This window comes from Rhinoderma darwinii, chromosome 1 (genome assembly GCF_050947455.1).
Source record: "Rhinoderma darwinii isolate aRhiDar2 chromosome 1, aRhiDar2.hap1, whole genome shotgun sequence".
In the NCBI taxonomy this organism is placed as follows: Eukaryota; Metazoa; Chordata; class Amphibia; order Anura; family Rhinodermatidae; genus Rhinoderma; species Rhinoderma darwinii.
Genome location: NC_134687.1, coordinates 53,167,115 through 53,181,518, shown reverse-complemented (window position 1 = coordinate 53,181,518; position 14,404 = coordinate 53,167,115). Strand labels below are relative to the sequence as shown.

The 14,404-nt window shown below is 44.6% G+C and overlaps 1 protein-coding gene across 1 annotated transcript in view; it reads left to right on the top strand.

Annotated features, from left to right (window-relative positions):
- Positions 1-14,404, top strand: part of DHX15 (DEAH-box helicase 15) — a 67,314-nt gene that overhangs the window by 28,338 nt on the left and 24,572 nt on the right. The window contains exons 2-5 of the mRNA XM_075858746.1: positions 3,662-3,992; positions 4,106-4,299; positions 9,179-9,338; positions 12,469-12,687. Of these exons, the coding sequence (XP_075714861.1) occupies positions 3,662-3,992; positions 4,106-4,299; positions 9,179-9,338; positions 12,469-12,687 (904 nt within the window). The remainder of the gene's footprint in view (positions 1-3,661; positions 3,993-4,105; positions 4,300-9,178; positions 9,339-12,468; positions 12,688-14,404) is intronic.

Sequence of the window (14,404 nt, the reverse complement as noted above, 5' to 3'; positions counted from 1 at the left end):
GATTTCAGCGGCGACGGGCCACAGATCGGCAACGGGGAGAGCAGGGCAGACACCCTGCACAGTTAACCGCCGATGCGGTGTATCCTGTGATTGGCTGCAGCGGTCACATGGGATGAAACCTCATCCCGGGAGGCCGGACTGGAGGAAGAAGAGGAGTTCTGGGTAAGTTAACTTTTAATACTATTAACTCCAGCGGTAATCACGGTCCCGGGTGCTAAGCGAGTTACTTCCGATCAGTTAAGTCTTTCAGCACCATGGACTGTGACTTTCTCCTGACGTCGCCTCTCAACGCTCCCGTAATTACAAATTGAATTAAAAATTGACTTGCGGTGCATATTTTAAAATCTGCAGCCTGACCATTTATCTTGCGTTCCAGCCTCAGAATTGTGTCTGACAAGTTAATTTAAAAAAAAAAACAAAACACCAAAATCCGCAGCATAAAACAGCATCAAAATGTTAGGCGCATTTTCCGTATCAAATTATGCAACATGTTCTTGTAACTGAAGGGTCCGTTCACACAGCGGCAAAATCCCCCGCGTCATTATTACAGGCTTTGGCAGGAAGGTTACCCCTCCCATTGACTTCAATGGGAGGTTCGGGTGGTACTCACCCAAAGATCGGGCAGGATGATTTTTTCCCGCTAACTGAAAAAAATCCGCTAGTGGGGTAAAGAGAAGCGTCCGACACCCATTGAAATGAATGGGAGGCAGAATTTTTTGCCGGAACACGTGGTGGGTGTGGTATCCTAAGGCACAGTTTTTTTTCTTGATGCCAGGTGATTCAAAACAAAACACAAGTTGGGCTAAATAATGGAATCTTACATCAGGGCTCCTCAATCTTCTTGGAATGGGGCCTGAAGATGATGCATGGGCTTTACCATTGGTGTAGTCCATCTTAAAATATCAAAAAATGACCTCAATTTGTCTTAAAATGTGCCTTTTGAGCCCAGTAGAATGTTACAATAAAAAGTCAATTATGTTACTGACCCAGAGATTGCGGCAGCATATAATCGCTGCATCAATACTGCCTCACAGTTAGAGAAGCATTGTTTTAGACAATTACAGGAGCCAGCTTGAAAATGTAAAATTTTTTGCCTTTCTCCATAGCAACCAACAAGCCAACATCTTATTTTCTAACCTGTACTAAAAAAAGTGGAAACTGGTGCAGATGCATCTTTAGCTGGACGTACACATGCAATAGCTGCTGCACACTCTGCTTGCCCAGGAGGGGGAGATAAATCTCTGCCAGACACTACAGGCACCCGCTCATCTCCAAATGGGGACAAAGAATCGGGCATGTTGAAATCCAAGGTGCCTGATCCTCCCTCCTCTGACATCTGCTGTTGGATTAGATTTAATGTGTGGCCGGCTTTCCTTCTGACAGCGTATGAATAGGTGGATCAGGGGATGCGTCTCCAGGATATCTAGTTCGTTGCATGACAACAGCCGCAGCCTGGTCTTTGTCAGCATGTCTGCTTAGGCCTCATTCACACGGCAGGGTTTCCCGGCCGGGTGCCGGCCGTTCATAAATCGACCGGCACCCGGCTGCATTAGGAATGATAGACCCCTAATGGGGCTATTCACACGACCGATTTTTTGACGGCCGGAAAATCCGGCCGTCAAAAAATAGGACATACTCTATCTTTGCCCGGGCACCCGGCCGCCCGGCTCCCATACAAGTCTATGGGGCCGGGTATTACACGGCCATCACCGGAATGTGTTCCGAGTGATGGCCGGGTTTCCCGGCGCTTGCGCTCTATCTCCTCCTCCTCACAGCGCAGAGTGCATGTGAGGAGGAGGAGTTGATGCCATTCTGACGAATGGCATCGCTGTACACTGTGTTGCAGGGCCGGGGTGTACAGCAAGTGGAGGGAGCGCTGCGCTGGCTCCCTTCCCCTGCTTGTTAAAAGCACCCTGGCTCGGCGACACCTTCGATGGCGCCGCTAGTAGTAGTAGTAGCAGCAGCTGCTGCTGCTGCTACTACTGTAGCGACGCCACTATAGCAGAGCGGGGAGGTATCTCCCCGCTCTGCTATGTGCTAGCCGCACTTTAGCTCCTTGAAGGAGCGGAATCCCCGTGTTTTCGGGGATTCCGCTCCTGGACAGAGCGCTTGATGTCTCTGTCCATATCTGGGCAGTGACATCAGGGGAAACTCCTGAAGCGGAATCCCCGAACACATGGGGATTCCCCTTCAGGAGCTGCCGCTGATGTCACTGTCCGGATCTGCCCGGCCCGGCACGGATGCATAACTTTATGCAAACCGGCCGGGCAAAATTGCCGATTTTACCGGCCGACACTCGGGCTCGGGAACGACCCGGTCGTGTGAATCCCGCCTTAGAGGTTTTAAAGTATCCTGCATAGTTTCTCCTTTAGGCCCAATGCACATAAACTTATTTTTTCCTCCTGTAAATACGGGTCCATTGTCACACGTATTCGACCCGTATTCCTCCAGTATTTACAGACAATATTTACGGGCACCGTAAATACGGGTCCGGTGTCACCAGTATTTACGGACCCGTTTTCTCTGCATTAATCGCTAGCCCCTTCTCTCTATCAGGATAGAGAGAAGGGGCAGCCCTTTCGGGCAGAGTTTCCGCAGCGTTTAAAAGTTTAAAAAAAAAGTTCATACGTACCCTGGGTCGTTGTCCCCCCTGGATGAAGCGGCAGTCCATGTGACCGCTGCAGCCTGTGATTGGCGGTCACATGGGATGAAACGTCATCCCGGGAGGCCGGACTGGAGGAAGAAGAGGAGTTCTGGGTAAGTTAACTTTTAATACTGTTAACTCCAGCGGTAGTCACTGTCCCGGGTGCTGAAAGAGTTACTGCCGATCACTTAACTCTTTCAGCACCCTGGACAGTGACTATCCAGTGACGTCGCCTAGCAACGCTCCCGTAATTACGGGTGCACACATGTAGCCACCCGTAATTACGGGAGCCCCATAGACTTCAATGGGCCTGCCCATGCCGTTATTACGCCTGAAATAGGACATGTTCTATATTTTTCAACGGCGCGGGCACCTTCCCGTAAGCATACGGGAAGGTACCCGTGGCCAATAGAAGTCCATGGGCCCGTAATTACGGGCGTTTTTACGATAGTGTGCATGAGGTCTTACGGTGGATTTTATTTCTATCTTTATTAGGCTTTCAGAAAAAAGGATTGAACAGAAAAGGTGTATTTTGTTTTTACCCACAGATCAGATTACATTTTCTATTGTTGTGCAGTTATTTTCTTCATTATTAAGTCAAACTCAACCTAGGTTGTAATGGAACATGAGTACTTTCACATAGTCATAAGTCAATGGGATGCACAACCCAATTTTTTTCAATTGGGTAAGGACAGAGCTGTGTATGATGGAGGTAGTCAATGCTTCCACTCGTCGTCATGTTCACGTGTAGCTGGTTTTAAATCTCTGGTGTTGTGGCTTTACACATGCTTACCTTTGTCAATGGGGACAGTCCCCAATTTATGGCCAAGCTATGGGTTACAAATTTAGAGCAATAGCTGTGCCAATGATGTGATTAGTAATACACTTGGTGCCCTTGTGTTAGAAGGACTGATTAAGTAATACACTTAGTGCTAACGTCTGTGTGCAGATCTGATAATTTAAAAGATTTTTAACCTCTTATGTGATTGTTTTGTTGTTTTTCTATTTTACTTTTAGAAAGGACAGAGAAAGAGATGACAGATCAAAGGACCGTGAGCGAGATCGTGACAGAGACCGTGAGCGAGATAGAGACAAAGATAAAGAATCGCGTGGCGCAACAAATACCCCATATATCACAGCTGGTGCAGTTCAGCCCGTGAAGCCGGCAGCACTTCCCCAAGGCGTGAATCCATTTACCAATTTACCCCACACACCACGTTACTATGACATCTTAAAGAAACGTCTGCAATTGCCTGTCTGGGAGTACAAGGAACGTTTTACAGATATCCTTATGAGGAACCAGAGTTTTGTCTTGGTGGGAGAGACTGGTTCTGGAAAAACTACACAGGTATGACTCCTTGACTTTCCTAACTATGCGATCTAATTAATGTTCCATCTAGTGACTTTATGGTTTAACCACTCCACAAGTCTCCTAAACGCTTGCGTTTTTTTATATTTTAGATCCCGCAGTGGTGTGTAGATTACATGAGGTCGTTACCCGGTCTAAAGAGAGCGGTAGCTTGTACCCAACCCAGAAGAGTGGCTGCCATGAGTGTGGCTCAGAGAGTTGCTGATGAAATGGATGTTATGCTTGGTCAGGAAGTTGGTTACTCTATTCGATTTGAGGACTGTAGCAGTGCAAAAACGATCTTGAAGTAAGTAGAAGCTGACTAAACACTAAGCTTTGCAAGTACACTTAAAGAGAACTTTTCACCTCCCCATATATATGTGCAGCTGAGTGCAGCATGTAATGGGGAGGGCTGAACAAACCCTGGGGCACTTTTAAAAAAAATTCTACCTTCCTCCGTTACTTAGATATCGGTGCCGTTATATTTGGCGCCCGATATTTAAAGGAACAGTGTCATCACAAATTTATTTTTCATATGTTAAAGATGTTAGTGCTTTATTAAAAACGTTTTATATTTATTTGTGTGTTTGTGTTTTACTTTTTCTTATTTTTACACTTTCTTCCCTATGGGGGCTGCCATTTTTTGTTCCATTTCTGTATGTGTCGATTAACGACACATACAGACATGGAATACGGCAGCCACAGTCCCATAGGGACTGCGACCGGCTCCCGTCCCATCCACTTCTGTGTACGCCGTCTGTGTGGGAACTGCGCATGCGCCGCTCCCACACAGTCCAATTTGAAATTGGCGCCGTCCGGCGCCATTTTCCTGTGGACCGGAAGTCGCGGCCGGACAGTAAGATTACTACTTCCGGTCGCGGCTTCCGGACTTGTGCACTTGGACCAGCGGCAGCAGACGGAGCAGGTAAGAGATTTCAATGTATGTTCGTGTTTGTGTACGTTTACTACTGTATGTAAACCTTCTACACTGTGTGTTAGCTCAAAAAATGGCGACACACAGTGTAGGAGGTTAGACCGTTCAAACACCTCGTTTATCCCGGCACTAGCCAGGATAAAGGAGGGGGGGGGATGCTGAGAGCTCACTAGAGCGAGGGCTTTTTACCCAATTTTGCAATGCTGCAATTTTGGGAATAGCTCCATCTAGTGACCAGCAATGGGAAATATTATAAATTAGAATCTAATTTATAATATTTCCTGACTCGTGAAAAAAATAAAAAAAATTTGAACAATGTTTAATCACCTACACACTAAATGTTAAATTTAAAAAAAACAAAACATGTTTTTCTGGCAACACATTCCCTTTAAAGAGGCTCTGTCACCAGATTTTGCAACCCCTATCTGCTATTGCAGCAGATAGGCGCTGCAATGTAGATTACAGTAACGTTTTTATTTTTAAAAAACGAGCATTTTTGGCCAAGTTATGACCATTTTTGTAATTATGCAAATGAGGCTTGCAAAAGTCCAAGTGGGTGTGTTTAAAAGTAAAAGTCCAAGTGGGCGTGTATTATGTGCGTACATCGGGGCGTTTTTAATACTTTCACTAGCTGGGCGCTCTGAAGAGAAGTAACATCCTCTTCTCTTCAGAACGCCCAGCTTCTGACAGTGCAGATCTGTGACGTCACTCACAGGTCCTGCATCGTGACGGCCACATCGGCACCAGAGGCTACAGTTGATTCTGCAGCAGCATCAGCGTTTGCAGGTAGCCTCTGGTGCCGATGTGGCCGTCACGATGCAGGACCTGTGAGTGACGTCACAGATCTGCACTGTCAGAAGCTGGGCGTTCTGAAGAGAAGAGGATGTTACTTCTCTTCAGAGCGCCCAGCTAGTGAAAGTATTAAAAACGCCCCGATGTACGCACATAATACACGCCCACTTGGACTTTTACTTTTAAACACACCCACTTGGACTTTTGCAAGCCTCATTTGCATAATTACAAAAATGGTCATAACTTGGCCAAAAATGCTCGTTTTTTAAAAATAAAAACGTTACTGTAATCTACATTGCAGCGCCTATCTGCTGCAATAGCAGATAGGGGTTGCAAAATCTGGTGACAGCCTCTTTAAATAACCCCCTGAACAGTCAACGGGGCGTGTACTGGAAAGGGGGCGTGTTACTATGGCTCTGACACTGTCCAATCAGATATGGACAGTGTTAAAGCAAGAGCGAGGATAGAGGAGTGCGCGCACACACACGCACTCACTCTTCAGCTTTCAAGATTAGTCTTCTGCCGAACTGGCAAGGGGGAGTGTCACTGCTACGGACAGTCTAAGAGCTGGGGAGCGCTTACGCTATCCGTAGCAGAGACTCACCCCCTTGCCAGTTCGGCAGAAGACTAATCTTGAAAGGTGAGTGAGTGAGTGAGTGAGTGAGTGCGCGCGCACTCCTCTATCCTCGCTCTTGCTGTAACACTGTCCATATCTGATTGGACAGTGTCACAGCCATAGTAACATGCCCCCTTTCCAGTACACGCCCCGTTGACTGTTCAGAGGGTTATTGAATTATCGGGCGCCAAATATAACGGCACCGATATCTAAATAATGGAGGGAGGTAGAACTTTTTTTTTTTTTTTTAAAGTGCCCCAGGGTTTGTTCATTTCTCCCCATTACATGCTGCACTCAGCTGCACATGTATGGGGAGGTGAAAGGTTCTCTTTAAAGGGTAAACTAAACTTTTAAAAATAGTGACATGTCAGAAGTTTTGATTGGTGTGGGTCCGGGCACAGCGACCCCCTCGATCGCTAAAACAAACTGGCAGAAGAGCTTGGGTGAGCACTATGCCGCATAGTTTCTGATCGCTTTCCTCTGAGCGGAGTACGGGCTCAATAGAAAGTCTGAGTCCTTACACCGCTCACTCTGCTTTCTGAGTACCGCTGATCAGAAACAAAGCGACACATTGCTCATCCTAGCGCTTCTGCTATTTCGTTTTAGCAATCGATGGGGGTCTTGGTGATCGAACCTCCACCGATCAAAACTTCCGATGTGTCACTATGACATGTAAAGGTTCTTAAAAGTTTAGTTACCCTTTACAGGGAATGTCATCAGAAAATGACCTATTGTACATTATACATTATTATTGCTTTAATTTCAGAATGAATCGGATTACCCGGCTTTATTTTTTTATGCGCAACTTCAGTAATCATTTCTATATTAGTGTTGTAATTGCTGGGATAAATGGCCAGCAGGTCCTTATTCCCTCTGCAGCAGTGCGGCTTTACAAGCTGTCTGGGTTCTCCGGAGGTAGAACGTCTCTGCACTTTAGTTAATATATGGGTGACCCTAATAAGGCATATGGATAGAGGTTGTCCAAACCAGTCAACTATTTCAAATCCGTGCTCCTGTATTAAAATGTGAAATGTCCAGTAATCTCTGAGCAGTTCTATGGAGTTTTACACAGGTGCCACCCACGTGAACATTTGACATGGTAGAGCCTCTTTAAATGGGAAATCCAGCCAAAAAGGTTTCTGTCACCACATTATAAGTGCCCCATCTCCTACATAATGTGATCGGCGCTGTAACGTAGAGAACAATGTTTTTTATTTTGAAAAACAATCATTTTTGAGGAAGTTATGAACAATTTTAGATTTATGCTAATTACTTTCTTAATGCCCAACTGGACGTTTTTTAACTTTTGACCAAGTGGGTGTTGTAAAAAGAAGTGTATGAAGCTGACCAATCAGTGTCATACACTTCTCTCCATTCATGTCCATTTGTACTCGGCACATCGTGATCTAGCGAGATCACGCTGTGCTGTCACATATACCCACATTAACTATACTGAAATGTCTTGACAGTGAATAGACATCACCTCCAGCCAGGACGCGACGCCTCCCGACACTTCGGTGAAGTTTGTGTAGGACTTAATCGCTGCACAGCGTGATTTCGCGAGATCACTCTACTGCTGTCATTCATAGCGTGATCTTGTGAGATCACACTGTGCAGCGATTAAGTCCCACACAAACTTTACCGAAGTGTGAATGGACATCGCATCCTGGCTGAAAGTGTTATCTACATTACAGCGCCGATCACATTATGTAGGAGATGGGGCACTTACAATGTGGTGACAGTCTCTTTAAATGTGTCTCTAGTTCTTCATTGACTATTCATCTCACATTTAAATTAAATAGAAACTGCTATAATTCCATATTTGAGCGGTGACAGCAGGTAATCGTCTTATTTGTGCAGTGTGTATAATTGTTAATAAGTACACCCCTAGCTGTATAACTTAATCTTGCTAGTGGATAGTTTAGTGAGGGATATGGCGCTACACTTGTTAGTTGCATATTCCACGTTTGGAAATATAGTTAACATTTAGGATTGCTAATGAGGTGTAATATAGTGTGGGGGTCGTACACAGGCAAATGTTTCACAGACCCACCCATCCTTGTAACTTCTATGAGATGGCTGGACATGTAGTTCTTCAACGTTAGAATTGCTGGGCATGTCATAATCACTGAGCCCCTTAGGGTATGTTCACACGGCTTATTTACGGACGTAATTCAGGGGTTTTCCGCCTCGATTTACGTCAGAAAATGCGGCTCGATAGCGTCGGCAAACATCTGCCCATTCATTTGAATGGGTCTTACGATGTACTTTTCCGACGGTGATTTTTTTTATGCCCCGCTGTCAAAAGGCGGGGCGTAAATAGGCGCCCGCGTCAAAGAAGTGCCTGTCACTTCTTCAGACGTTAAATGGAGCCGTTTTCCATTGACTCCATAGAAAAACAGCTCCATTTACATCCGTAATGGACGCAGCGAAAAAGCGCCTCAACATGCCATTACGGCTGAAATTACTGAGCTGTTTTCTCCTGAAAACAGCCCCGTAATTTCATCCGTTATGGACGCTGCCGTGTGAACATACCCTTACTCTTTTGACTGATCACATTGGTGCCTTTAGTTGCTGTTGCCGTAGCCTAGATTCTAAGCGTTTGCAGAAGCTTTGTATGTTCTGCCCATGTCAGGTTGGTTTACTTTCCACTACTCTAAAACGTACCATAGGACAGTTTGCCACAATTGAACTTGACCCCGCTCTGTTTGCCTCGTACAACTTTCACAGAGGTGGCCTAAACCTACTTGGGGTAGATACTGACCTGAGAAACACACTGTAATGGTACGTGAGATATTTTGGTGCTATATTAGAAGTAATTAGTATGTATATCGATCTCTCTAGGTACATGACTGATGGTATGTTACTCCGAGAGGCGATGAACGACCCCTTGTTGGAGCGCTATGGTGTAGTTATCCTTGATGAAGCCCATGAAAGAACTTTAGCTACAGATATATTAATGGGCGTTTTAAAAGAGGTTGTTCGACAAAGGAATGATTTAAAGGTAAATTATATTTTTTTGTTGTCTTGTTCCATCTCAGTTGGCTTTTTAAATTTTCCAGTAATTGCCTATTTTCGCCAAAGGTAAATGTAGTATTACATGCCGGCCGTTAAAATAAATATCTGTCCTTGTAACACATGGATGGATTGGGTCTGCCAGAGCGCGAGTCACTCCATGATGCCCATATGGCATAGGCACCATTAAAAGGGATGTCTTGGGGAGACAACCCCTTTAACCCTGTCCCGTCACTAATATGCCTACTTACGTCGGGAAAGGGTATTTAAAGATGGCGCACACTCAGAAGCAGAGCAGGCGCCATAGCCGCCGGGTCTCTGCTGTGTTACACAGCAGGGACCCAGCGGCAATGCTTGTGATAAGAAAAATTTCTCATTGCAAGCATTTAACCAGTAAGATGCCGGTGTCAGGTGTGACCACCGGTATCTGAGGGGTTTTTACTTTCGCTTTGGGGCCGGTGGCGATATCGTGTGAGCCGGTGTACACCTATAGCAGCTGGAAGCATTATGAATGCTCCCAGGCCTTCTATAGGAAGATTGCAATGCACAAATTTTGCCATAGGCTACAAGATTGTGATATTGCGGTCTATGGCATAAGCGATCTGCTGATCTCAGATTTAAGTCCCCTAGGGGGGGGGCTAAATAAAATTTTATAAAAATTTAAATCACCCCCCCCTCCCCATTTCCCTAGAGCGCATATAAAAATAAATAAACATTAGGTTTCCCCGCGTCCCAAATTCCTCAAATTATAGAAATATTAAGATATTTATCCAATTCGGTGAACTTCGAAGTGGGAAGAAAGGTCAAATGTTTTTGCCACTTCAACCTCCACAAATTTTTTGTAATAAAACGTGATCGAAATGCAGGACATTCCCACAATTGGTATTAGTAAAAACATATTTCCACGTACAAAAAGACGCCTTACACCGCTCTGTACACAGAAATATAAAAAAAAAAGTTATGGTGGGTCACAATATGCCGATGCAAAAAGATTTTGTTCTTTCAAACGGTTAATTTTTTTTAAAGGTAATAAAACATTAAAAAAACTATAGATTTGGTATCATGGTGATCTTACTGACCCGCAGAATGCAAGTAACGTGTCATTTTCACCGTATTTTGAACACCGTAAAAAAGAAACCCATAAGAAAATGGCGGAACTGCTGTTTTTTCCCCAATTCCACCACATTCTGATTTTTTTTCCCCAGCTTCCCAGTACATAATACACAATAATAAATCGTACCATTAGAAAGTACAACTTGTCCCATAAAAATTAAGCCCTCATATGGCTGTCAATAAAAAAAAAAAAAAAGTTATGACTTGAAGGCGGGGAGAAAAAAACAAAAGCACAAAAACGAAAATTAGTCTGGTCCTGAAAGGGTTAATGGACTTTTACATATAATGGCGTTCACTCGTGTAAACTGGTCTGTTGGGTGCAGTCCTGTGCAGAGAGGAGCGGCTGACGATGCATGTTACAGTGGAGTTGGCTGTTTCTCTGAACACATGCAAGCTTGGCTTAGCAAAACTGAAATGTATTCACTGCAGGTTCTATTTAACCCTTTGGAGACACAGCCAATTTTTGTTTTTCTATCGTTGCATTTTAAGACCCAGAACTTTTTATTTTTCTGAATAGTAGGGCACTGATGGCAGACCTGGAAGCCTTCAATAGGCATCCGGCTGCCATGGTAACTGACACGCTGCGATTTAGTCTGACATTTATCTCCAATCGCGATCGCTGCAGGTGGGTGTCAGCTTCTTGAAACTGCCTGCCCCTGCCGTATGCTGCGTGGGTTCAGCTTTTGAGCCCGTGCCATGTAGGGTTGTCGCGATACCAGAATTTGGACTTCGATATCGATACTTTGTGTAGTATTGCGATACTCGATACCGAAACTATACTTTGCTAACAATAAAAAAACTCTTCCGTTTTCTGATGTGAAAAATGTGGTGTGATTACATTTTGAACCTTCATGTGCTTCACATTAATAGTAATCAACCCCATCATGTACCACACAGTCATAATGGACAACATTGGGTTAATGTGTGAGGTACATGATTGGGTTAATTACTATGAATGTGAGGCACATGGAGGTTCAAAATTCATAATACCTTGTGCCTCACATTAATAAGTGAAAGAAAGACGTTGTTTTTTTTTTTTTTTTTTTACAGCGTGCACATCATAAATGACTATAAATTTGTTGTGCGGGTTATTACGATCGCGGTCATTGCCAATGTGTATTTTATATATCGAGACTTTTAATTTGTTTATTGTAAAAAAATGTTGTTTTTTTTTGTTAATTTTTAACTACTTTATTTTTATCAGTTTTTTTTTATTTTTAAACTTTACTGTTCTGGCATATATCTATGCCGGTACATTAGCCTGTGTACTGATCATACACAGGCAGTTGTTAGGATGTACCCTGGGCCGTCTGCCCACGTATGGTATGTCCCTCGGTCACATCACAGGGATTCCCTGTGATGAGATCCAAGGAGCAACCCCCCCCCTTCTCATTTTTCCTTTGATTGCTGGGGTCAGCTTTGATCGCGCCACTCAAGAGAATAGCGGCAGACATCAGCAGTTTCTCTTATCTTCGCGGTTAGTGTGGCTGTGAAATACAGCCATTGCCCCTCTCCTTACAAGTGTGTGCACGCGCGGTCAGTACGAGGTGACATAACATGGAGGTGCATTGCAGTGCGCCCGCCATGTTCTCTGTCTTCAGTGCGGGCGCTCATTAATGCAGCACCGACCACATCACTTCATGCTGACCGCGCGCGCACACTTGTCAGGAGCGGGGCAATGGCTGTATTACACAGCCGCAGCCCCGCTCTATTTATATTCATGTGTTACAATACTAAGCTGTGTTGTCGCACAGCTTATTATCGAAATACACGAATTAGCGGTATTGAACCGTTTGAGGGTGCGTGGCATCGAAATAGTATTGAAATTTCCCTGCGTCATGCAACCCTAGTGCCATGTTGGGGTAGCGCACATCTGACGTAACTGTACGTTGGATGTCACGAAGGGGTAAATGAGTTTTGTGTGTGCGTTCACTTATAAAAGGTCCATGTCTCCGTGCTGTTTGGTTTTCCTTAATGGTTTTTCTTTGTCTAATTTATTTTCACAGGTTATAGTCATGAGTGCCACTCTTGATGCAGGCAAGTTTCAAATTTATTTTGATAGCTGTCCTCTCCTCACTATTCCTGGCCGTACACATCCTGTAGAAATCTTTTACACTCCGGAGCCGGAGAGAGACTATCTAGAAGCAGCCATTCGTACAGTTATTCAGATTCATATGTGTGAAGAGGAGGAGGGAGATCTTCTGCTCTTCCTTACAGGCCAAGAGGTTTGTGTCTCCAAGTTACAACTCTGTCATTGTGATGTTTTCTCCCAAAATAAAGTTAATAAAAGTTAATCTATATATTATATTTATCCAAAAAGGGTGCAATTGCAAAATACAACTCGTCCCGCAAAAGACAAGCCCTAATACGGCTATGTTGACGGAATAAAAAAAAAAAAAGTTACGACTGTTGGAATGCGACCGTGAGAAAACAAGAAATAATCCCTGGTCATTGACGCGCAAAATGGCCTGGTCATTAAGGGGTTAAGCAAACTTTATCATATACTTAACTTTTTAAAGATCTTGACTTCTCCTGATCGCAACTTCGGTCACGTGATGCGGCCCCATTGGAGTCCATGACTTCCGATGATGTCCCGACCGTTTAGTGCTTTTCTCGCCTTCAGGCGAATGCCTCTTTCGGCCGGCTCACTGAACGGCGCGTCATCAATAACGCCTGTTCAGTGTGTTCTCCCAGACAACCAGGCATCTGGGTGCATGCACGGTTGAAAGATTGTATCTTTGAACCACACATGCTTAGTACAGTGGGTTTGATGCAGCCTGCGATCCTGGCGCACAGCATGCTGGGAGAGAACCAGTGCATGCTGGGAGCAGAGGCGGAAGGATGTAAACAAAGTGCTGCGGGCCGACAGGAGCAGTTTTTAGAACATAGAGGACGTGTAAAGGAAAAAAAAAGGTATTTGGGGGGGTTTATGATAGGAAAATTAAGGCAGTCGCAAGTAAATTAAAAAAAATATATGTCATATCTCGGAAAATCCCTTTTAGTGCTTTAGCTACTTAAATGTTTTTTGCTGTGCAGGATAACTGCTGATAGGACATCTGTCCCTTCATTTTATGGATCCGTGGGGGTCCCGGTGATCAGACCCCCACCGATCAAAATGTGATGGCATATCCTAGTAAAATGCCATCGCGTTAACTTGGGAATACCCCTTAAGATACCTCAAACACTATCAGGATAATCATTAGACAAATATGAACAGGGCTCATATGCAAAGATGTCTAAGGTGCTGCAGAAGAAAGTAAAGTGAAGCATGACGTACTTAGTGTCACATTACGGTTTGTTTATTTTTAGTTATTTTTGCATTTCTATGGATTCTGACAAGCAAACGCTTGTCAGAAAACATTTTATGTGTTGCATAACTTAGAAACAAGTTTTGTAAAAGGTTTAACTCCTTAACGACTGCCCACCGTCTCTTGACGGCAGGCGGTTCAGGTGCTTCGTCTACAGCGACATCTTTTGGCCTCGCTGTAAAAGTGGCTGATGAGCGCTCATCCTCTAAGCAGGAGCTGTAACTAACCGCTCCTGATCTTAGAGCAGCCTGGAATATACAGCTGGGGTGGGAAAATATTCGGACCCCAGCTGTTTAACCCTTTGATCGCTGTGGTCTGTGACCGCAGCATGATCAAAGGGTACTCCCCTCTTTGATCGCATCACCGGGAACCCGGTGATGCGATTAAAGACTGGAGAATCCCTCTGCAGTCAGCCCTGGGGACCTAGAAAGGACCCCAGGGCTGTCTGCTCAGTTTGCCTGCTGCTGGGCAGCACATAGTATGCCCTAACAGCAATGGTAAAAATCTGAGCCGTAAATGGTCTGGAGGTGATTAGATGTAACTGCTCATATTCCCAGCCCTGTAGTAGGGGAGAAAAAAACCTTAATATGACAGAGAACACATTCTCTCATTGGTATTAGGGGTGAGAACAGAA